Genomic DNA, 22238 nt, shown 5'->3' with positions numbered 1-22238 from the left:
TATTAATTTTTTTTTCTTTTTTAATAAAAGGAATATTTTAGTTAACAGGCTATTTTACTCCAACCTTTACAAACGTGTGTAAATAATTATTACTGGTTGTTAAAAAGAAACAAAAGGTTTATTTTTATTTAACAAAAAGAATATTTATGTTGATAAAGAATAAGAAAATAAGTGTTGAATTTTTTGGTAATAAAGCTTTTTTTTTTTAATAAATATTGTCGGAAAATCAAATTGCGAATCGAATTGTGAAATGGGAGAATCGTTACATGCCTAGTATCTATTACACTGGAACCGTTATTACACTTACTCTGGGCTGTCTGTGTGTGTGTTGTCATGACAACACACGCTGCTCTGTTCAGCTGTGGCTTCTTTGGGAACGATTCCCAATGATGGAGCAAAACAAATTATTTGGCCATACTGTGTCTGAAAAGTAATTCGATGTTAATTCCTTGTTTATAGAACAGTTGTGTAAAAGCAATATCACACGTGTAGTAGTGATGTACTGAATATCAGCACAGCTGGGATTAACGATGATTACTTGCAGCCTCGTGCCTACGCTGTGCTGATCTTCAGTACAACAGCACTCTTGGGCGTGTGATATTGTTAAATTAATGGCACACATTGTGTAAAATCTACTGAAGAGAACTGCCTTTGTAACACTCTGCTTGTTTTTGGTCTTTAGGCGGTTGAAGAGGCGTTTGTCCCCGTCATTAAACTGTGCTTTGATGGCATTGAGGTATTTCAGTTTGATTAATCATCAAAATATACAGAAAGTAATATCGTCAGTCTTTTACGTGTTTATTTTATTAAAAAAATTTTTAAAAAAAATGTTTGTGCCAGATCGATATCCTGTTTGCTCGGTTAGCGCTGCAGACCATTCCAGAGAACCTGGACCTGCGGGACGATAGTTTACTGAGGAATCTGGATATCCGCTGTATACGGAGTCTGAATGGTAATTTTTTTTTTAAACAGTATTTGAATGACCAAATGAACATCAGTCTTTTATATGAGGTCTGTTTATTCTGCTATCGTGCTGATCTTTGTGCTCAGGCTGCAGGGTGACTGATGAGATTCTGCACCTGGTGCCCAGCATCGAGAATTTCCGACTCACTCTTCGGGCCATCAAACTGTGGGCTAAACGTGAGTTTGTGGTATTTGTTGTTGTTTTTTTTTTTTTTAAATTATTTTAGTCTTGTGCATTATCTTTGTTTACTCCTGCCTTTTAATTTTTAACATATTGACAGATTAACATTTTTAAAGGTCTCTGTTACGTAAAGTATTTGTCATATTGGTCTCGACACTCGGGCTGCTTCACTCTCTAATATGCAGCGCCTGTCTATCAGTGCACTACAGACGTCCATACATGGGGCGAGCTACAGTTAAAAGCTTTAAGCACTTTTGCACTACAACTGAATCCTCTTGTTGCAATAGAGCAACAGACGAAGTTTTGTTCAGCATGTAAACTATCATGCAATGATAAACTGCAATACAAATTTAAGATGGTCTGATGAAATAAAGAATCACAATTATTATCAGGCTGTGTAACTTTAGTTTTTCCGAGCCATAATTGTGTTTAGACAGCAGAGGGCACAATAATATACAGTAGTGGGAATGCTCGTGGCTTCACAGTAGGCAGAAGTAACGCAGCTCTAATGCTGCAATAAAACACACAAACACAGATCTACACTGGGAAAGAGCTGCTGTCTGACTGTACAGAGAGATTTAACAAGAAATCAGAGCTCTCTCTCTTACAGACTGGATAAATGTAAAGAAAAGAGAAACAAATGTGGGAGCACATTTGTTTCTCTTTTTAAAAAAAGGCCTATTTGTTTAACTTTTTAACTTTTATTAGGTATATCAGACGCTCGCTGTGAAAATTGTTCATGCAGACGCTCATCTAAGTTTCCAAACCTGTCATTGCTTAACTCTTGAATATTTTCTATCATTAAAAAGTTTATAATCTCTGCTTTCCAAAGAAATGTATCTGGTTAAGATGTGTTCAGTACTTTGGGAGTAACGGCAGGTTGAAGTCGGTACAAGAGAGTAAAAACTCTGCTCGCGGGACGTCGGGAAACTGCCGCTGCTTTTCTTTTTGAGACACTGGAAAGCGGTCAGTCTGTCTCTCTCTCTCTCTCTCTCTCTCCTGATCGGTTTCCCACTGGATTACTCGTCAATATCAGTCAGATCACTTTTATAGGGATGTTCTCTCGCTCTCACTGTTTCTGATGAAGGATTCAGCAACATTTTCCCTCTGCTAGGGACGGTGGTGTAGTGGTTAGCATTGTTGCCTCACAACAAGAAGGTCTGGGTTCGAGCCCCGTGGCCGGCGAGGGCCTTTCTGTGTGGAGTTTGCATGTTCTCCCCGTGTTTGCGTGGGTTTCCTCCGGGTGCTCCGGTTTCCCCCACAGTCCAAAGACATGCAGTTAGGTTGACGTGGGGCGGCCTTGGGCTGAGGTGCCCTTGAGCGAGGTACCGAACCCCTGACTGCTCCCCGGGCGCTCTGGTGTGGCTGCCCACTGCTCTGGGTGTGTGCGCGTGTGTTCACTGCTTCAGATGGGTTAAATGCAGAGGAGGAATCTCACGGAGCCTGAAGTGTGCATGTGACAAAGGTTTAAAAAAAAAAACCTTCTGATTCTTGGGAGACTTTGAAGTGAGTTTTCATAGCTTTACCCACTTATTTTTTTCACATCAAACTGATTCCTGTAAATAAATAACTATTTTAGAATATAACTGGAGTTGTTTTGATGAAAAATATTGAGATCTTAGTGGTCGGAATGAGATTTTAAAAAACCGGAAGTCAGAAACGCGAGTGTTGATTTCAGTTGAGTTAATGTGAATTGTTTATTGGATGTGGATCAGACAGTTTTTTTTTTTGAGGTTCGCCTTGAAAGCTGTGAATATTAATTGAAATAATTATTTATATTCTTTCATATAAACACTAGTCGGCCCTACTGAGTACAAAGAGGGGATTAGAAATCTCATCTCATCTCATTATCTGTAGCCGCTTTATCCTGTTCTACAGGGTCGCAGGCGAGCTGGATCCTATCCCAGCTGACTACGGGTGAAAGGCGGGGTTCACCCTGGACAAGTCGCCAGGTCATCACAGGGCTGACACATAGACACAGACAACCATTCACACTCACATTCACACCTACGCTCAATTTAGAGTCACCAGTTAACCTAACCTGCATGTCTTTGGACTGTGGGGGAAACCGGAGCACCCGGAGGAAACCCACGCGGACACGGGGAGAACATGCAAACTCTGCACAGAAAGGCCCTCGCCGGCCCCGGGGCTCGAACCCAGACCTTCTTGCTGTGAGGCGACAGCGCTAACCACTACACCACCGTGCCGCCCCATGTGATCCTCAGACAGAATATTACAGCAGTTTAATAAAAATTAAATGTTTGATTTGCAATATCTCAAGAATGGATAAACATTATATTAATTCTGTAAAAAGTTTGTTCTGCATTCGATTCTGAATTCACTGAGAGCAGTTTGGACTGAATTTGAATTTTCACCTGCTATGCCTATTTTTAATTAAAGGAATATTTTGGTTAATTGGCTATTATCTTTTACTCCAACCTTTACAAACATGGATAAATAATTACTGTTGGTTATTAAGAAGAGGAAAAAGTTTTTTTTTTTTTTCAAAAGAACATGGTGGGGAAATCTGCCATTGGCCACCTCCGCCCCCCGCCCTGAGCTCCAGTGAAACCTGTGGCTGAGCTGAGAGGAGAGTGCACCACAGGTTGTACTTCTTGATCAGGGGTGTGCTTTTCTCTGAATAACATTTTCAATTAAAGCAGGGGTGTCAAACATCTGGCCCACGGGCCACATCCAGCCCACACAAAGATTCAGAACAGCCCGCACGTCAACCAGAGATTCTACATTCTTTGCGACAACCATGACCATGAAACGCCGTTCTTCATCCATCCACTAGGTGGTGCCAACCTATTTCAAGTAAACAGCTAGTTCATGATTAAAGCGAGATCATGAGCTAGCTTCTTGTTGTCAGGACGTCAGAGAAAAGGAAAGTTGATAGTCAGCGCTTTCAGGAAAAGTGGATGAAAGCGTGTTTGCTTTGGGAAGAGTCAGACACCTTGTTCAGTTTGCTCACAGCTCTGCTCACTGAAACGCTCACTCACACACACACACACACACTTTTTAACTGCCACACAGTTTGTGAATGGTGAGGGCAGGCAAGTTGTTATATTGAATGTAAATTGTTGACTGCGCTCATTTTCATGTTTTGATGTTAAAAGATTTCAAACAAAAAGTTGGAAATGTATTGAAATGGAATCAGATTAAATGAATCGGGAAATTAGACTCTTAGTTGTTTGACTGACTGATTCCCAATGAAACTGTTCAAAACTTCTTGAATAAACTAATAATTTTGCTGTGCACATTTCGTAGTTGCCATTCTCAGATGGCTGCTCAGTGATTATTTGGCCCTCGATGACCTAGAAATTTAGTGATGTGGCCCTCAGTGAAAGAGTTTGACACCCCTGAATTAAAGGTTGGATTTTAACTTTTTTTTTTTTCATTTCCCACTGTGAGATGAAGCTACTTCAACAAAAGGTGGACTTTTTCTAACCATTTGTGTTGTGCGAAGATATGAAGTTTATCTTTGAGTGAACATATTCATAAGGGGAAAATATTTCCAACACGAGAAGATAAACTTCATATCTTCACACCACCGTGTAACGTTCTTTGTTATATGGACACGCCCACAAAAAAAAAGAATATGCAAGTTAATCAAAAGAATTTAAATTTTGAACCAGTTCACTGTTTTGACAACATGCATCTAGTCAGCGGGAAAACACTGGGAGTGACGTCATTGGAGTGAAACGTATAGAAGTTATTTACCAGCCGGGAGGTCCGTATGGTGAAATACCGTGACCGAGGTGTTGAAAGTACTGAGCGAGCCCCTCTGGGCTGAGGTCAGTATTCAAGGCCGAGGTCACGGTATTTCACCATACAGACCGATCTTAAGCTGGTAAATAATATATTTATTTTTTTCTTTACCAAATTCTAACATCTTGCATTTCGATTCTCCTACATGTCCTGATATATAGTGAATTGACAATCTTTGAAATAAATGTTTAAAGTTATTCGATTCCTCGGCACGACAGCGAGATGGCACTTTCTACAAAAAAATATTAGTCAATTCGTGCTGCCAGCGATAGGTTTTTAAGAAATCTGACTAAGCAGAAATGATTGTCAGACGTTTTGTGTGTGTGTATATGTATGTATGTGTGTGTATATATATATATATATTTTTTAATTTATCGAATTTGCAAAAAATAAAAATGCTCTGTTTCTCAAAAGCCAGTGAATGTGGATAGAATAAAAGTTATTCCACTCAATCTCATATGTGTATTATAGCTATCAGCTCGTATATGAATTGATTTCGTGGAATAACTTGTATAATGTGCGTGTCGCATTGCAAAATGGATGCAAGTTATATTTGTTTATTGTTAGTTATAAAAGAGATTTTTCTATTTACGAGAGTAAATTTTAGTTAACATTTAACAATAAAGAGAATATTTTTTACAATTTTAAGATTACAAAATTTAACATCACCTGCTGTCAGTTTGTTAAAGTAATAGATGTTTGTAATATTTCAGAAAAGTGTATTGAGACATTTAGCACAATATTGATGCACCATATCACTCGGCTCTACTTGTGTTTATTTCTTGTACATACTGTGCGTGTTGCTTCACTCTGTAAGTACCGTAGTAGCACTGCTTAGATGAGAGACACACACACACACACACACACACACACACACACACACACACACACACACACACACACAAAAAAAAAAAAACCCAATATCTCTCAATCCAGAAAGCACAGCTCTTACATGGCAGTGATTTTGCAAAAGCAGGTGAAAAGCTGCTGCGTTTGAAAGGATGAATGCAGTCAAAAGCAGCCATGCTGCAGCACTTTGCGTTCGGATTTAGGCCTTTTGTTGTGGCAGAATAGTTTAACGTGCATGTGCAGTTTTTCAAAGCGTGCTTTCGGAAACAACAGAAAAATAGACGTTGGTTTTCTGGAACCTTTATCGAAGCACCGTTTTGAAAACACCATATCGGTACTGCAGTAGATACGATTACATCGGTGTGCTAGATTTTGGCGTCCGGTATCGGCGAAGGAAGTGATCGGTTGGATGACGTACTGTCCCGTGATTTTCAGCAGTTGGCGTTTTCCTTTTGGTCCGCAGCTCCCTCAGTAGACTGCCTTTTGGGTTAGCTTCTGCACCTCGGAAATAACGACTCACTTGAGGCTGAATGTACGATACGTGACTTTCTAAACCTCAGTGGATCAACTCACTTTAAATTACCTGAATTTCTTATAATCGGCTGTTTGGTGATGTAGTGGTGTGTATGCCAGACAAGTGGTGTGACTCGCAGATGAGGCGGAAACACTACGATCACGTCACCTGAAGAGGTGAAGCACATCTCATCTGCTTTCTCAGATCTGTGTGTCATGTGACTGTCATTATTTTGTATGGATTTTTATACTCTGTGCCAGCAGGAATCACGTGGTGTCATGTCATCATCGGCATGTTTACCTCATGCTTTGCTTACTCTCTGGCTCACTATCTATATATAGGTAATGGTCTTTTTTAAAAATCCACACTTTTTTTTTTTTTAAATTTTTTTTTAATGCAGGGAGTGGTGCAGTTTTCTCCCCCAGCAGGTGTTCTTGCACCACTGATCTGCGAATCGGCGCAGAACTGACCTTTAAATACCAATAGCGTAGAAGGAGCCACACTTCCGGTGACGAACTCAATCTCGTGTTCAACTGCTGTCTCACGTCCATTGTGCATTTTAGAGAGAGCACAGTGAGTCAGTGTTTTCTGTAAGGGTGTGGACAGATAAAGTAAAGTAGCTGGCTAGTTCACTTCAAGGCCATAAAGATAGTGAGCGTATGCATACGGACAGAGCTATGCTTCTGTAGTGACGTTTCACTGACATTTACTTTCTTTTAGTTCAGATTGTTCAGTTTCGTAACTTTTTCTGGTTTCTGTAACACTTGAAGGCGCATTGTCAGTCTCTGTTAATTTAGCTGTTGAGATATAACCTGCCACTTGCAGCAATAAGCTAATTGCATTCTTCCTATCAAAAATCATCTCAAGATAAATCTTTAGAAATAAAAATGACTGGAAAACTGGTTAGTTTCACCAAAATAACAAGTAAAGGTGAGGATGGTGTCTCTTTGTGGGAAGCGTTTGAGTGTTGGTGTCATTTGTCAGTCGGTGGTATCCTTCTGTCCCATTGGTTGTTGCTTCATCACATCACCTCAATGTTGAGGTTAGTTTAACTCTGTATCCGCCCACTTTACATAGCCAGTGGTTATTTTGCCCGTTGTCGCTGCATGTTGCTCAATTTCTTTGACGTTCCATAGTCTCTGGTTGTACATTAGTGCGAATCTCTTCCTTAAGTCAGGGAATCCCCTTATTAAATATTTTGGATGCATGTTAATCCTGGGCTCTAACAAAATCCTCCTTTATTGAAGATTAGAACTGAAAATTTGATGCTTGGATTTTAACCGTGTACAGAAGACTGTTTCCTAAGATTACATGAAAAATGTTTGACGTTACATTACATTAAAGCAGTGCTTCTCAATTATTTTCTGTTACGCCTCCCCCTAGGAAGAAGAAAACATTTCGCGCCCCTCCACTCTCCGCCGTGACTATAAATAGTATAATTTGTCTATAAAATTGTTTTAAGACTTATAACAATGGTGTTAGGTGTACTTATAATACAAGTACACCTCTGCATAACATTATATTCTTATTAACATTAAAGAAAACAAAAAAAGAAAAATATAGATCAACTTACAATAAAGAATAACTTTATTAACATTGTTTTTTAGTCTGTAACAGAAAAGATTTAAAGTCCATCAAAGTGCTTGCAATAATACGCTTTTGTCATATTTCCTCGTCTTCGCTTTCGGGAGACTGTCGCTTGTCTCATCTCCGTCTGTCTCCACCTTTCTTTTCATCCCTGTTAAATATTTTTCCATGGTGTCTCTTGACGGTTTGTTCACTGCACTTCATATCTCCTGCTCTGCGCTGTGTGTAGGCAAAAACACCCTACCCCATAGCGCTAATACTCCCTGCGCACACCCTGACAATGAGAGCACCACTGCCACCTACTGTAGTGGATGTGCAATTACACTTTATTCTAGTACGGCAAAAGCGTGTCCCCCCCCCCCCCCCCCCCCCCCGGCATCGTACCGCGCCCCACTATTTGAGGACTGCATTAAAGCGAGACGGCCTTTTGATTTCATAAAATCGGTGAAATTTAGTTCGCTCTGAAATGTGGTGATTGTGATATCTGTATTTCTGTAATATCTCAAAATATCAGGCCATTCTGTGGCTGGGAAGTTATTTAATTTGAGAAGATTAAAGCAAATGTGCATGAAATCGCTCGCTTGGCGCAGTCAAGCAGACAGAGGAAGTCCGTGTGTGCATGCGCAGGTTTACCTTCTTCTTTTGGGTTTTACAGCAGCTGGCATCCACAGTGTTGCATTACTGCCATCTACAGGTTTCCCTTTGAGCGTGCACTGACAGTTCCATCATTCTGTCGCTAAACGAACAGCTGATCACACCGAGGTGCTCGCTGAGCGCCCATATTTATTAGTTTGGTCCTGCGTTTCCTTTCCTTCGTACAGTATATAACATAACGTCTTTTCTTCTCGCTTTCTTTCCGTTACTGTAGTCGCTCTTTCACGTTTCATTCGCACACTCACGTCCTCCATTTTTCTCTCCTGTTTCAAATTTGTATCCCACAATGCCTTGCGTGAACGGGGAAAGCCCACCATGTGATGCATGACGTAGTATCTTGAATTGGGTCATGGTGAAGCAGGAAAAAATAGCAGAGAATTTCGGGCCACGTGGAAATAAATTCATTAATTGTTCTATTAACAAAAAAAAGTAATAAAATTGGAAGTCTGTGATTCGAATTCAGTAGCTTTTGGTCACTAAACAAAAATAATTGGGTGTCGGGAAAATTATTTTTATGATCTACACTTGAAAAATCTGAAAGGCAGTACAGCTTTATGGTGCTTATCAGACGCTCTTATCCAGAGCGATTGTACAACAGACCCAGAGCAGCCTGGGGAGCAGTTGGGGGTCAGGTGCCTTGCTCAAGGGCACTTCAGCCATTTCTGCTCATCCAGGGAATCAAACTGGTGAACTTTTGGTCCCAAACATGTCTGTGAAGATTCTCAGTCATCCAGGTACATAGTAATCTGTGGTTGGTTGAAGAGAGCAACTGGACTTGCTTGAAGATTCTTGAAAACATTTCACCTCTCATCCTAAAGGCTTCCTCAGTTCTGTCTGACTATGTGCCTGGATGACTGAGATTCATCACAGATATGTTTCTACGCGCTTTGGGATGAGATCCCTATGAGAGGACTTCCAGAAAACTGGCAGACATCTTAGCCAGAGAGGATCGTTCATTTTTGTCAACCTGGAACATTGAACAGAGGTGGGTGTCTATGACATCTTTTATCAGCCACCTACAACGCAGCCATCAGCATTCTGATTCGGATTCTATGATGATCCATGAGAGGATAAATACCGGATACTCCCTATTAGTCAGACAGAACTGAGGAAGCCTTTAGGATGAGAGGCGAAACGTTTTCAAGAATCTTCAAGCAAGTCCAGTTGCTCTCTTCAACCAACCACAGATTTTGGTCCCAAAGCTGCTTCTCTAACCCTTAGGCCATGTTCCCCATGTTTTTTGGACTGTGTGTGTGTGTGTATATATATATATATATATATATATATATATATATATATATATATAATATAAATTTTTTTAATTTTCTCTTGTATTCAACATGAACATTTCTGTTCCAGGTCACAACATATATTCGAACATCTTGGGTTTCTTGGGCGGTGTGTCATGGGCGATGCTGGTAGCGAGGACGTGTCAGCTTTACCCCAATGCTGTGGCTTCGACCCTCGTGTACAAGTTCTTCTTAGTGTTTTCTAAATGGTGAGTCCTTTCCTTGTTGTGTTGTTAAGGTTCTGAAATAGTAACGGGCAAAATGCTGTAATTTATCCATTTCACAGGCTTTCATATTTTACTGTGACGAAGATTTCAGCAGAATTATTTAATGGCTATTTTGGCTGAAATATTAACAGGATAATGTACAGTATAGTAAAACATTCCTGCTTCAGAAGTATTCAGATGTATTTTTAAGGAATGTGTTTAAAAAAAAAAAGAATAAAATGAAAAGTAAATGTTGCGCTTGTTGGTGTGAACATGGCTTAAAGATTATTCTCTAATCACGTCACATAATGGATCAGAATGCACATTTTGACAGGTGTGTAATTAATTTTTTCACCGTCTCTCTTTCATGTGTTAGGGAGTGGCCTAATCCAGTCCTTTTGAAGCAGCCAGTGGAGTGTAACCTCAACCTGCCAGTGTGGGACCCGAGGGTATTAATCTTCTCTTCTCTTTAAATGCAGATCTACGCACTCTGAATGTTTGTCCTTTCAGCTCAGACTGGAGGTTTGAACACCACTGAAGGTCATTCTCAATTCCTGCAGGTGATCCCGAGTGACCGGTACCACCTCATGCCCATCATCACACCAGCTTATCCTCAACAGAACTCCACCTACAACGTGTCCGTGTCCACCCGTAACGTCATGGTTGAAGAGTTCAAACAGGGTTAGTCACGTTTCTCAAAATCTCAGTTGTTATTGCAGCTGGAGAGTGAAACTGCTCATCATTGATTAGTACAGAGTCACACCACAACACGGACATTTGGTGTCGCAGGTTTTTATAGAAGCCCGCTTCCACCATTAAAAACAAACATTATATAGGAGGATATACAGTGGTGTGAAGATCTGAAGTTAATCTTTGAGTGGTGAATATATATTGCGAAGGAGTGGAAACAGTTGATCACCTACGGTTTTCAGAAGGAAGTCGGTCTCCTCTGTCTGAGGTGTATGATCTCATCCGAAACGTGTTGGTGTGAGCACAGGTTTCAGTTCCAAACAAGCGGCTCCTGCGGAGTTGGAGTGAAAACCTGCACCCACCCCGATTTCTTTGCGGAGAAGATCGGATGCGTTCTGTGTGAATGCAAACTTGCAGTTATGAGCCCCGCCCCCGAACAAGCCCCGAGTCTGGACTTGAGCATTCGGACCAAGTGTGAAAACATCCTCAGTTCATAATTTATATGATGAACCTGGGATTGTTTCCGTTTTTCATTATGGTGTCCGACTTGGACTCCACTGTACACAGCAAATGAAAACAGGAAGGTTGTTACTCCTGTTTATTGCCTGCAGAGCTGCACCACACACTGTTTGCTTGTTCTGCCTGCCCAGGTTACTGATTGATCCATCATTTTCAACATCCTCCGTGTTCTGTTTTGCTGTTGGTGGATTTTTGTGGCTGCTGCCTCCTATACAGGCTGTAGTCACTGTGTTGTAAGGATGAGTGTAACGAGTGCACTGCGCATGCACATGTTCCGATTAAAATGGCCGGTGAGTGTATACAAGTCAGTTCACCATTCGAAATAAATTGACTAGACTAAAGAAATCACTTTCAGACGTGTTTATGTTGATTACCGAGGGAAAGCACGTTCGTATTTTAAAATCTACTCCATGTCGGCTCCCTTTCCTCGCCACCTTCAGCCAGTGGTCCTGTGTGTGATGGAGATGTGATGCACTTCCGAGTTGTTAGCTGAAAAGAGTATCGAGACCACTGAGCTCTAGCGCCGGGCCATTTCCGGGAAATAAGAGTTTGGGTCATGGTGACAGCGTGTGTCCGCCTCGGTTCGGAGGTTTCAGTTTCAAAAACTGTAAGAGGTAAGAGTAGAATAATATAAAATACAGACACTTGGTATATTTTACTTGTGTGATTTTTATTTATTTTTTTAAAAAACTGTTAATTTTTGTATTACGCTTCATTTTTGTGGCTACTGCCTCATAGAGTAAATATATATGCGCTATATTTACTGTATGGACATGGGATCAGAAAACTATTTTATTTATAAGCAGGAGCCACATGGACCCATAGGGGACCGATTTTTCAGAATTGTTGCACAGTTTTTCACTTCTATTATTTGACGTCATGGTCAGGGTTCCTGCAGTGAACTAGAAACACAGAAACTCATCCAAAACCAGCCTTTTCATTCTGGGCAGTTGTGGTTTGTTTTTATACTCCTGCTCCAAGGGGGGGGGGGGGGGGGGATACTGGTTTACCTCTGTCCGTCCGTCTGTCTGTATCTCCATATTTCTGTCCATCCAAAACACCCTTTTTCTCAGCAACCACAAATCATAGCCACTCGGTACTGAGCTTCAGCTTGGGGTTCTATACCGTGTTTACGGTTTTCAGGTCTGTCACGCATCGACTTCCTGTTTACCGACTGTGTATTTACGAAACACACAGGGTGGATTTTGACGCTGTTTCAGAATGAGAGTTTAGCAGGATGCTGTTTGAAACCCCTGGGGAGAGACGCTGCTCTTTACTTACTTGTTTCAGGGTTCATTATTTGTTGAAGTCAGCATTCATAATAAGAGTCCTGTTCCTTCGATCGCTTGTGTTCTGATATAAGCGAGAGCGGGGGATGTGTAAGCGAGCAGGAGCTCACAGCTGATCTTTTTTAATTTTTTTATTTATTTTATATATAAACTTTAACACTGTGCTTCTTGCCCCCAGGTCTGGCCATCATGGATGAAATATTGCAGAACAAAGCAGACTGGTCCAAACTATTTGAAGCTCCAAACTTCTTTCAGAAATACAAGTATGTATTTAGCTGTTTATCCTGTTGTATATATGCGCCAAGGCGACACTATTTGAATAAAGATTTATTTTTCAAAATGGCACACACCCCACCCCCTTTACACACCTTCCTAATTCTTGCTTGCATCATCTGTTGTGTGGTGATAAAATCTGCATCTGATCTCAATAAGAGTAATTATGGAGTTCATGCTCATACTTTGCACTAGTACCGAGCTGCTGTCTTAGCATTTCTGCGCTTTACATTTCTGTTAATTCAATTGTAATAATACTGTTTGACTTGATCATTGTAGACCGGCAATCATTTTTGAAATAAGTGTGTTTGTTATTCCTGAGGTAGGTATCTGAAAATGGGAAACAGATTTAATTTGTGGTATTTTGTGTTTTACATCTGTCCATAATAAAAAAGTTTTTTAAGTTGTTTTCACACTTGTGGTTTTTTCCGGATATTTGAGCCCTGAGTTTGGTAAGATTCAAGTGGGAACGTTGTTTTGGAGCCCAGGACCGGAAATCCGCAGCCCTCCTTGAAAACATCTAGCCGAACCTACATCAGGTGTTGAAGCTGTTCACGCTCGGGCTGCGTGCTGAGTAACGTGATTGGTTTCATGCTGCTTCCTGTTTCTGTTGTCTTGATGCTGTGGAGGAAGTTATTTTTGTGACTGATTTATAAAACTTTTTTTTAATAGGACTGGAGCAGCGTAGTTAGCAAGCCTTTCTGGTGCGCTGAGAGAATCGTGAAAAATGCACGTATCGTGCTGGCATGCGGGACTGGAAAGATTCTGTAGGAGCACTGAGTCTCATACTCGGGTATCGGTACCGTAGGAGGAGGATTTACTATTATTATTATTATTATTATTATTATGAACAGCAAATGAATGAACATGGTGCCTACCATTTTGCGAACTCCAGTCCATGGTTCAGAAGGAAGTCGGCCTCCTCTGTCTGAGGTGTATGATCTCATCTGAAACGTGTTGGTGTGAACACAGGTTTCAGTTCCAAACAAGCGGCTCCTGCGGAGTTGGAGTGAAAACCCGCACTCACCCCGATTCTTTGCGGAGAAGATCGGATGCATTCTGTGAGTGCAAACTTGCAGTTGTTATGAGCCCCGCCCCCGAACAAGCCCAGAATCGGTCCTGAGTCTGGACTCGAGCATTCGGACCAAGTGTGAAAACATCCTCCGTTCATAATCTATACAGTGTAATCTGCCAGTCAGTGAATATTTAAAAAAAAAAAAAAAAAAGTTTTCCAAAATATTTAGTACAGTTGTTTTCAACTCAAGGTTAGATTTAATGAAACGTGAGAGAAACACACAGTACCAGTCAAAAGTTTGTGCACCCGTACTCATTCATCGGTTTTTCTGTGTTTTGTCTGTCGTCTACATTGAACAATACTGAAGATATCAAAACTATGAAATAACACACATGAAGTTACGCCATAAACAAAGTTATATATTTTAGATTCTTCAGCGTATCCAGTGTTCCCCTTGATGACGCTTTGTACACTATTTGCATTCTCTTAACCAGCTTCATGAGGGAGTCATCTGGAATGCTGTTCAATTAACAGGCGTGTCTCGTCAAAAGGTCATTAGTGGACGAGTTTTGTGCCGCCTTAATGCGTTTATCAAACAGTAAAAAAAAATTAAATACAGTAAATATCTGTATTCCACACCACAACTGTAGTAATCTGTATTATGTCAAGAATCATTCAACTCAGTAAAGAGAAATGATGTCCATCGTTACTTTAAGACATGAAGTGTCTTTTGATTACAATAAAGAAAAAAAGATTTAATTTGAAGGTGTGTCTAAACTTTTGACCAGTGCTGTGTCAGTTAAAACCACCATGTTTTAGTGAAGTAAAGGTCCCTGATCAGAGCCGTAGCAGTACAATACATGCTTTTCCCTGTGTTCATGTTTGTGTTTTTTCTGTATTGTATTCTCTCACCTGTAATAAACAGTTTGTCATTGTTTTTAAGCTATATTTCTGCCCAAAATGAACTGTACGCAATTTCCCCCTTTACATCAGACATGACGTTTTGTCTCGTACTTCCAGTGAATCCTTAAAGCTAGGCAGCCTTTCAATTTCATAAAATCTGTGAAATGTGCTCATTGTGATGTTTATTTCTGTAATATCTCACAAAATATCAGGCCATTCTGTGGCTGGGAAGTTATTTAATTTGAGGGGATTAAAGCAAATAATGTGCATGAAATCGCTCGCTTGGCGCAGTCGAGCAGACAGAGGAAGTCCGTGTGCGCATGCGCAGGTTTACCTTCTTTTAGGTTTTACGGCAGCTGGCATCCACAGTGTTGCATTACTGCCATCTACAGGTTTCCCTTTGAGCGTGCACTGACAGTTCCATCATTCTGTCGCTAAACGAACAGCTGATCACACCGAGGTGCTCGCTGAGCGCCCATATTTATTAGTTTGGTCCTGCGTTTCCTTTCCTTCATATATAACATAACGTCTTTTCTTCTCACTTTCTTTCCGTTACTGTAGTCGCTCTTTCATGTTTCATTCGCACACTCACGTCCTCCATTTTTCTCTCCTGTTTCAAATTTGTATCCCACAATGCCTTGCGTGAACGGGGAAAGCCCACCACGTGATGCATGATGTAGTATCTTGTATTGGGTCATGGTGAAGCAGGAAAAAATAGTGGAGAATTTAGGGCCACGTGGAGATAAATTCATTAATTGTTCTATTAAAAAAAATTAATAAAATTGGAAGTCTGTGATTCGAATTCAGTAGCTTTCGGTCATTAAACAAAAATAATTGGGTGTCGGGAAAATTCTTTTTATGACCTACACTTGAAAAATCTTAAAGGCCGTCTAGCTTTAAAGAAATGCTGATAAAATTGAAAGTGCTTAAAGAACAAGATCGAATAAGGTAGATTATAGCTACCACTTTAGCACTGCATGCCTAAATCATCTCACACACTGCTGAAAGACACATTTTTATAATAATAATAATAATAATGAAGCATTTATGGGGGAAATTGTCACTTTCATTGAGTTAATGTCTAATGTTGAAAATAAAGTCAACTTTTCTAATTGTTTGTAGAAAATTCAACTGACGAATGAATGTCATGAACTTATTTGATTTTGTTTAAAAAAAAAAGCAGCATGTGGATGGTGCTATCGTACTTCGAATGAATTCACTTCCGACTGTAAGGACTTAAGTGGGTTTGTGTGCGTAACACTATTAACAACTCTACGTCTTGTACTAATGCTGCAATTTAGACAAAATCAATCCAGTTATTCGGATTTGTATTCACTTCTATATAAAATTTTTAAAGATGAGCGGGATGAAAATGGTTAATACGATGGAGCTTGGGTCGAGTTTTGCACTGAATGTTTTTTGTTTGTTTTTATTTAATTTTTTTTTCTTTTTCAACTTAAAATAAATGTTAATGTGAAATTGTGTAGTGTTTTATTTTTTCAAATACTCTGCGCTCATGATTTTAGTTGATCACTGAAGACTGAGAATTGAAAGACTGTGATCTATAATGGCAGAAATTCATTTTTTTGGACTTGATGGGCAACACTTTTTTTTTTTTTTTTTTTTTTTTTGTTCACTTCATATCCCGATGTTGAGTGAGGTTTGTTTGGAGGAAGTGTGTAGAATTAACTGTACCATTGTGTAGACAGATATTTTTGAGACACTAGTTGAGAGCAGAGAGGACTAAAAAATACATTTAAAAAATTGTACATTCATTCATTCTAGGAACTTGATGTTCAATAGGCACTATTTTTGGACAGTACAGGGTGTTTTGGAAATATATATATATATATATATATATATATATATATATATATATATATATATATATATATATATATAATTATTATTATTTTTTTAAAACCAGAATAGACTAATTGTGCTGTATCAGAGCGTCTGAGTTGAATTCACTGTCGGTCTCGATATAACCCCTTGGGCGCCTTCCCGGTGTTGAGCTAAATGACCTCTGTCTAAAGGATGTAATGGCCTTGTTCTTGTTTTTTATGTTCCAAGGCATTATATTGTGTTGCTAGCAAGCGCGCCCACTGAGAAGCAGCACCTCGAGTGGTGAGTAGACCATGCTGAGTCACATGATTGGTATGATGAGCCTTTATAATACCTTACACACAGCATCCAGAGAGCCTGTTCAGTAACACACTCTTTATAAACAGATTTACTGTGAGCGCAGACTTTTAAGGCTCTCGTTCCCGACAGGATCGGCCTCGTCGAGTCCAAGATCCGAATCCTGGTGGGAAGCCTGGAGAAAAACGAGTTCATCACTCTCGCACATGTGAATCCACAGTCGTTCCCAGGACACAAGGAAAGCAATAAAGCGTGAGTGTAGTAGATTAGTTTTGCTGCAGATGAATTTCTGAGCACGTTGGAACGTTACTTTTTGTCCTGTTTGTGTCCAGGCCCGAGTTGAGCACAATGTGGGTCATTGGTATCGAGTTCAGGAAAATGGAAGGGTCTGAACTTCTTAACGTCGACTTGACCTTCGACATACAGTCGTTCACAGACACGGGTATGATATCCTATTCTGGAGTTAGTTTCTTTATTTTCCTTTTTTTTTTTTTTAACTATGTGGCAGCCATCTTGTATACATGTAAACAAACAACTATTTACTTTGATAATATCAGGAATAATTCAGTATTAGTGATCAGGTGACATCTGTGATGTCGGACTAAAATAGAACTGAATTTATTTTGAAAGCTAAAAGTTAGGCATGTCACGATATATTGTATGACGATAAATCGCGATACAAATTTGACTCCGTGGGGATTTAAAAAGAATTGCGATGATCACCTGCGTAATTTAACCCTGTGTCTGAAATCCCTCACTCGTTCACTGCTCCCTACTCACTATCTAGGGAATTCTGTATAGAGGACTACATAGTGAGCTCATTGGTAAAATGAACACACACTTTTGGACACTACTCCACCGCGCCGTTATTTACGCCATTACTGTCGCACAATTAAAACGTGCCAGATCAGTCGGCTGGTGGGTTTTCAAAATAATAAATCCATATTATACTGAGCATATTTCCCACATTTAATAAATACAAAGTGCTTTGTGTTTGCTGCATCTTTCAGTTCTTTTAAATCGAGGCTGAATCCTTTCTTTCTTCTTTGCTGCTCCCTTTTATTAAACCAAATTTGAGGCTTTTGATTAATTACTATTTTTAATTGGACTTGAATGTCGGTTTATAATGTGTTTCTTCCTCCGTCCGTTCACCCCAACACACTTTTTTTCTTTCAGCGTGACCGCAATGCATGATGGTATATATTGCTTGGTTAGTGCCCATTGGTTGTACACTACTTTTCACGGTGCATTGTGTGAGTCCACTATATAGGGTGTAATAATTCTCACTATATATTCGGACAGCACTACAAAATGGCGAACTCACTACGTAGTCCACTATATAGTGAGTAGTGCGTGATTTCAGACACACGGTTAGTTTTTCCTAGCTGTAATTGCATTATTTAGACAGCAGAGGGCGCAGTAAGTCACGTACGATTGCAAGAATGTAGGCAGAAGTAGCACAGCTCTAATGCCACGAAAAAACCTCCACAATGAATCGGCGCTTTCTTTTTACAGACTGCTGAAAGGTAAAGAAAAGAGAAGCAAATGGAGGCGGAACAAATGTTCATGAAAGTTTATTAAGAAAAGGCCGATTTTGTTATTAATTTTCTTTTTAAAAAAAAAAAGGAATATTTTAGTAAATGGGCTATTATGTTTCTCCAGCCTTTACAAATGTGGGCAAATCGTTTATTTATTAAGAAAATGAAAAGGTTTTTTTTAGTTGGTAAAGACAAGGAAAATAAATGTTGCTTTTTATTTTAACAAATTTTTCTTAATTTTTTTTTCCAAAAAATATCATGAATTGAGTGAATTGTTACATGCCTACAAAAAGTAGAACCCACAATTTGAGCACTGCTTTTCCAGTTCTTGATTTTGTGGTGAAATCTACAAATTGAAGATTTAAAAAAAATTTTTTTCCTGTTAAATAACTCCGTCAATTATAATTAGAAGAAGAGGAGCTTGTGTCAGCGTTATTGTCAGCCTGATTTGTATGCAAGTCTTACTGATCATCAGGAACTTGTTAATTTTTTACCTTATAAATGTAGTGTACCGTCAGGCCATCAGCAGCAAGATGTTCGAGTCCGATATGAAAATAACAGCGATGCACGTGAAGAGGAAGCAACTTCAGCAACTCCTGCCGGACCTTGTTATCCCAAAAAGGAGGAAGGTAAGTGAAATTGTGTTCAAATTCTTAACCATACAGTTTTGTCTGCTCTGTCAGTGTTTAATTAGTCGTTATTGTGATCCTCTGCACTGTAGCATTCGACTGAAGGACTGAAGGTGAACGAGGGCGGTGTGGACTTGTCGCTGGACAGTGATAACAGCATGTCCATGCCCTCACCCACTGGCACCTCCAGTGCTGCCAGGACACCCTTCTCTGCCAGTCCTCACCGGTGAGCTCCTCACACACTCGCTAAATATTCACAACCGAGACACTTTTGTTCGTTTGGAAGATCTGAGAGTTCTGTTTTTATTCATTTCATACTCATTTACTCGTACATTTGTTTTCTAAAATTATAATCTACCTTCTGGAGTTTCCCTGATCAAAGATTTTATCACAATACTGCAATAGCAATTTTGCACTCTGTAGAATTTCTGTATGTGTTACAGTGGTATGCAAAAGTTAGGGCACCCCTGGTCAAAATTGCTGTTACTGTGAGCAGTTAAGCAAGTTGAAGATGAAATGATCTCCAAAAGGCATAAAGTTAAAGATGACTCATTCCCTTTATATTTTAAGCAAAAACTATTTTTTATTTTCATCTTTTACATTTTCAAAATGACGAAAAAAAGGAAAAGGGCCTGAAGCAAAAGTTTGGGCACCCTGCATGGTTAGTACCTAGTAACTCCCCCTTTGGCAAGTATCACAGCTTGTAAACACTTTCTGTCTCCAGCTAATAATCTTCAGTTCTTACCTGGGGGATTTTCACACACTCGTCCTTGCAAAAGGCTTCCAGTTCTACAAGTTTCTTGGGCTGTCTTGCATGCACTGCTCTTTTGAGATCTATCCGCAGATTTTCAATGATGTTTAGGTCAGGGGACTGTGAGGGCCCGGGCAAAACCTTCAGCTTGTGCCTCTTGAGGTATTCCATTGCAGATTTTGAGGTGTGTTTTGGATCATCGTCTTATTGTAGGACCTGTCCTCTTTTTAACTTCAACTTTTTTACAGATGGTGTGATGTTTGCTTCCAGAATTTGCTGGTATTTATTCAAATCCATGCTTCCCTCCACCAGTGAAATGTGCCCTGTGCCACTGGCTGCAACACAACCCCAAAGCATGATGGATCCACACCCATGCTTCAGAGTTGGAGAGGTGTTCTTTTCCTGGAATTTGGCCCCCTTTTTTCTCCAAACATACCTTTGCACATTGTGGCCAAAAAGTTCTATTTTGATTTCATCAGTCCACAGGACTCATTTCCAAAATGCATCAGGCTTATTTAGATGTTCATTTGCAAACTTCAGACGCTGAATTTTGTGGCTCGGACGCAGGAACGGTTTTCTTCTGATGACTCTCTCGTGAAGGTCATATTTGTTCAGGTGTCGCTGCATAGTAGAACAGTGCACCACCACTCCAGGGTCTGCTAAATCTTTCTGAAGGTCTTTTGCAGTCAAACAGGGGTTTTTATTTGCCTTTCTAGCAATCCAACGAGCAGTTCTTTCAGAAAGTTTTCTTCATCTTCCAGACCTCACCTTGATCTCCGCTGTTTCTGTTAACTGCCATTTCTTAATAACATTACGATCTGAGGAAACAGCTACCTGAAAACACTTTGCTATGTTCTTGTAGCCTTCTCCTGCTTTGTGAGCATCAATTATTTTATTATTCAGAATGCGAGGGAGTTGCTTAGAGGAGCCCATGGCTGTTGATTTTAGGGACAAGTTTGAGGAGTCAGAGAATTTATACAGCTTTGAAATCTGCATCATCTGACCTTTCCTAACGAAGAATTTGAACAAGCCACAGCTCAATAAGCTAATTAAGGTCTGGAACCTTGGGAAAAGTTACCTGAGGACTCAAATGTATTGGGGTGCCCAAACTTTCGCATGGTGTTCCTTTTCTTTTTTCACTCTCCAGTTGTACAAAACAAAAATAATACACAAATCTTGCAGAAAACGCTGAAAAGAAATGTCTCGTCTTTACCTTTATGCCTTTTGGTGATCAGTTCATCTTCTGCTCACTTAACTATTCACAGTCACAGACATTTTCAGTAAGGGTGCCCAAACTTTTGCATGCCACTGTATTTCAGACTCGTCTGTCTTATTTTATTTGATTTTATCATCCAACTTTCAGTAACTCATACTATCGTTTTTAAAAATTAAATTTTTTACAAAGCTTTGAATGGATAAAGTCATGCCTGTTTGCACACGTGCAGCTCCACAGGGATCGCTGCCGGCTCCGATTCTCAGGGGAAGACGGACACCTCGGGAGGCACGCAGCCTGCTACAGGTACGTGTCCATGTGTTCGTGTCTTATCCTGGCTGGATACCTCGGATTAAAATATGTTTAGATGCGCAAATGTCTTTTTAGCCAGATGGATGCAGTGATTCGAATTTCATGTAGTTTGGTGTGCGAGAGAGAGAAAGAGAAACCGGTCTCCTGACATGTCTTTTTGTTCTGGAAACTGTATGTTGACGCGTTGGCTTGGCTCACAGCCACCCTCACTGTAGTATCTATCTGCAGCGATACGGGGGCCACCTGAAAACCAGGCTCTTCTAGCGTTTCAGCTAAAATGTTCATCAGACCAAACATGAATAAAGCACCAAAATTGTCAGACAAACCAATTCCAGGGACGTGAAAAATGAGCATTTGTTTTTGGAAGCACGTTTGCTTTGTGCGGACTTTATCAAGATGAACTTTGAACTCTTTAATCATTGGAGAAGCTGCTAATTGTTAAGCATCGATCACACCGGAGTTTTGTCTTACTGTTCCATGATGCACATCTAGAAAAAAAAAAAAACTCAATTGAGACTCTGAGTAAAGTTGCAGTAATTTGCGCTAGCTCTTACAAACCAGGATGTCTGGTCACCGTACTGGTCAGGGATGGGTGGAGACGAATGTATGCACAGAAGATATTTATTAAGAAAAGTGCAATCCGGCAAACAGTCCAAATCAGAAACGATAATCAAGCAGTAGGTCGGGTGAGGCACAAGCAGAATGTCGTAGGCACAAAGAAAGATGGAATCAAAGGAAAGCAGGAAATCAGAACAACGCACGGCTCAGTAATGCGTCTAAACAACTCAATACTTCGCAAACAGAGTTAGTCTTTGGTGTTCTTATGTATGCATGCTGATTGCGCTTTAATCCAGTGCTGGTGTGAGTTGTTAGTGGTGCACACATGTGAATCAGTTCACAGCGCTCGCAAGTGTGACAATACCCTGTAGATCCAGAACAGTAAGAGATAG

General features: G+C 40.0%; 1 protein-coding gene across 1 annotated transcript in view; it reads left to right on the top strand.

Moving 5' to 3' along the window:
• The window catches only part of papola (poly(A) polymerase alpha), a 53170-nt gene that overhangs the window by 19434 nt on the left and 11498 nt on the right, over positions 1-22238 (top strand). Inside the window, exons 6-18 of the mRNA XM_060917983.1 lie at positions 683-736; positions 841-952; positions 1051-1140; positions 9879-10017; positions 10391-10463; positions 10575-10695; positions 12691-12775; positions 16777-16830; positions 16978-17097; positions 17178-17287; positions 18891-19012; positions 19105-19238; positions 21209-21282. Of these exons, the coding sequence (XP_060773966.1) occupies positions 683-736; positions 841-952; positions 1051-1140; positions 9879-10017; positions 10391-10463; positions 10575-10695; positions 12691-12775; positions 16777-16830; positions 16978-17097; positions 17178-17287; positions 18891-19012; positions 19105-19238; positions 21209-21282 (1288 nt within the window). The remainder of the gene's footprint in view (positions 1-682; positions 737-840; positions 953-1050; positions 1141-9878; positions 10018-10390; positions 10464-10574; positions 10696-12690; positions 12776-16776; positions 16831-16977; positions 17098-17177; positions 17288-18890; positions 19013-19104; positions 19239-21208; positions 21283-22238) is intronic.

This window comes from Neoarius graeffei, chromosome 3 (genome assembly GCF_027579695.1).
Source record: "Neoarius graeffei isolate fNeoGra1 chromosome 3, fNeoGra1.pri, whole genome shotgun sequence".
NCBI classification, from domain to species: Eukaryota; Metazoa; Chordata; class Actinopteri; order Siluriformes; family Ariidae; genus Neoarius; species Neoarius graeffei.
This window is presented reverse-complemented; position numbering and strand designations above follow the sequence as displayed.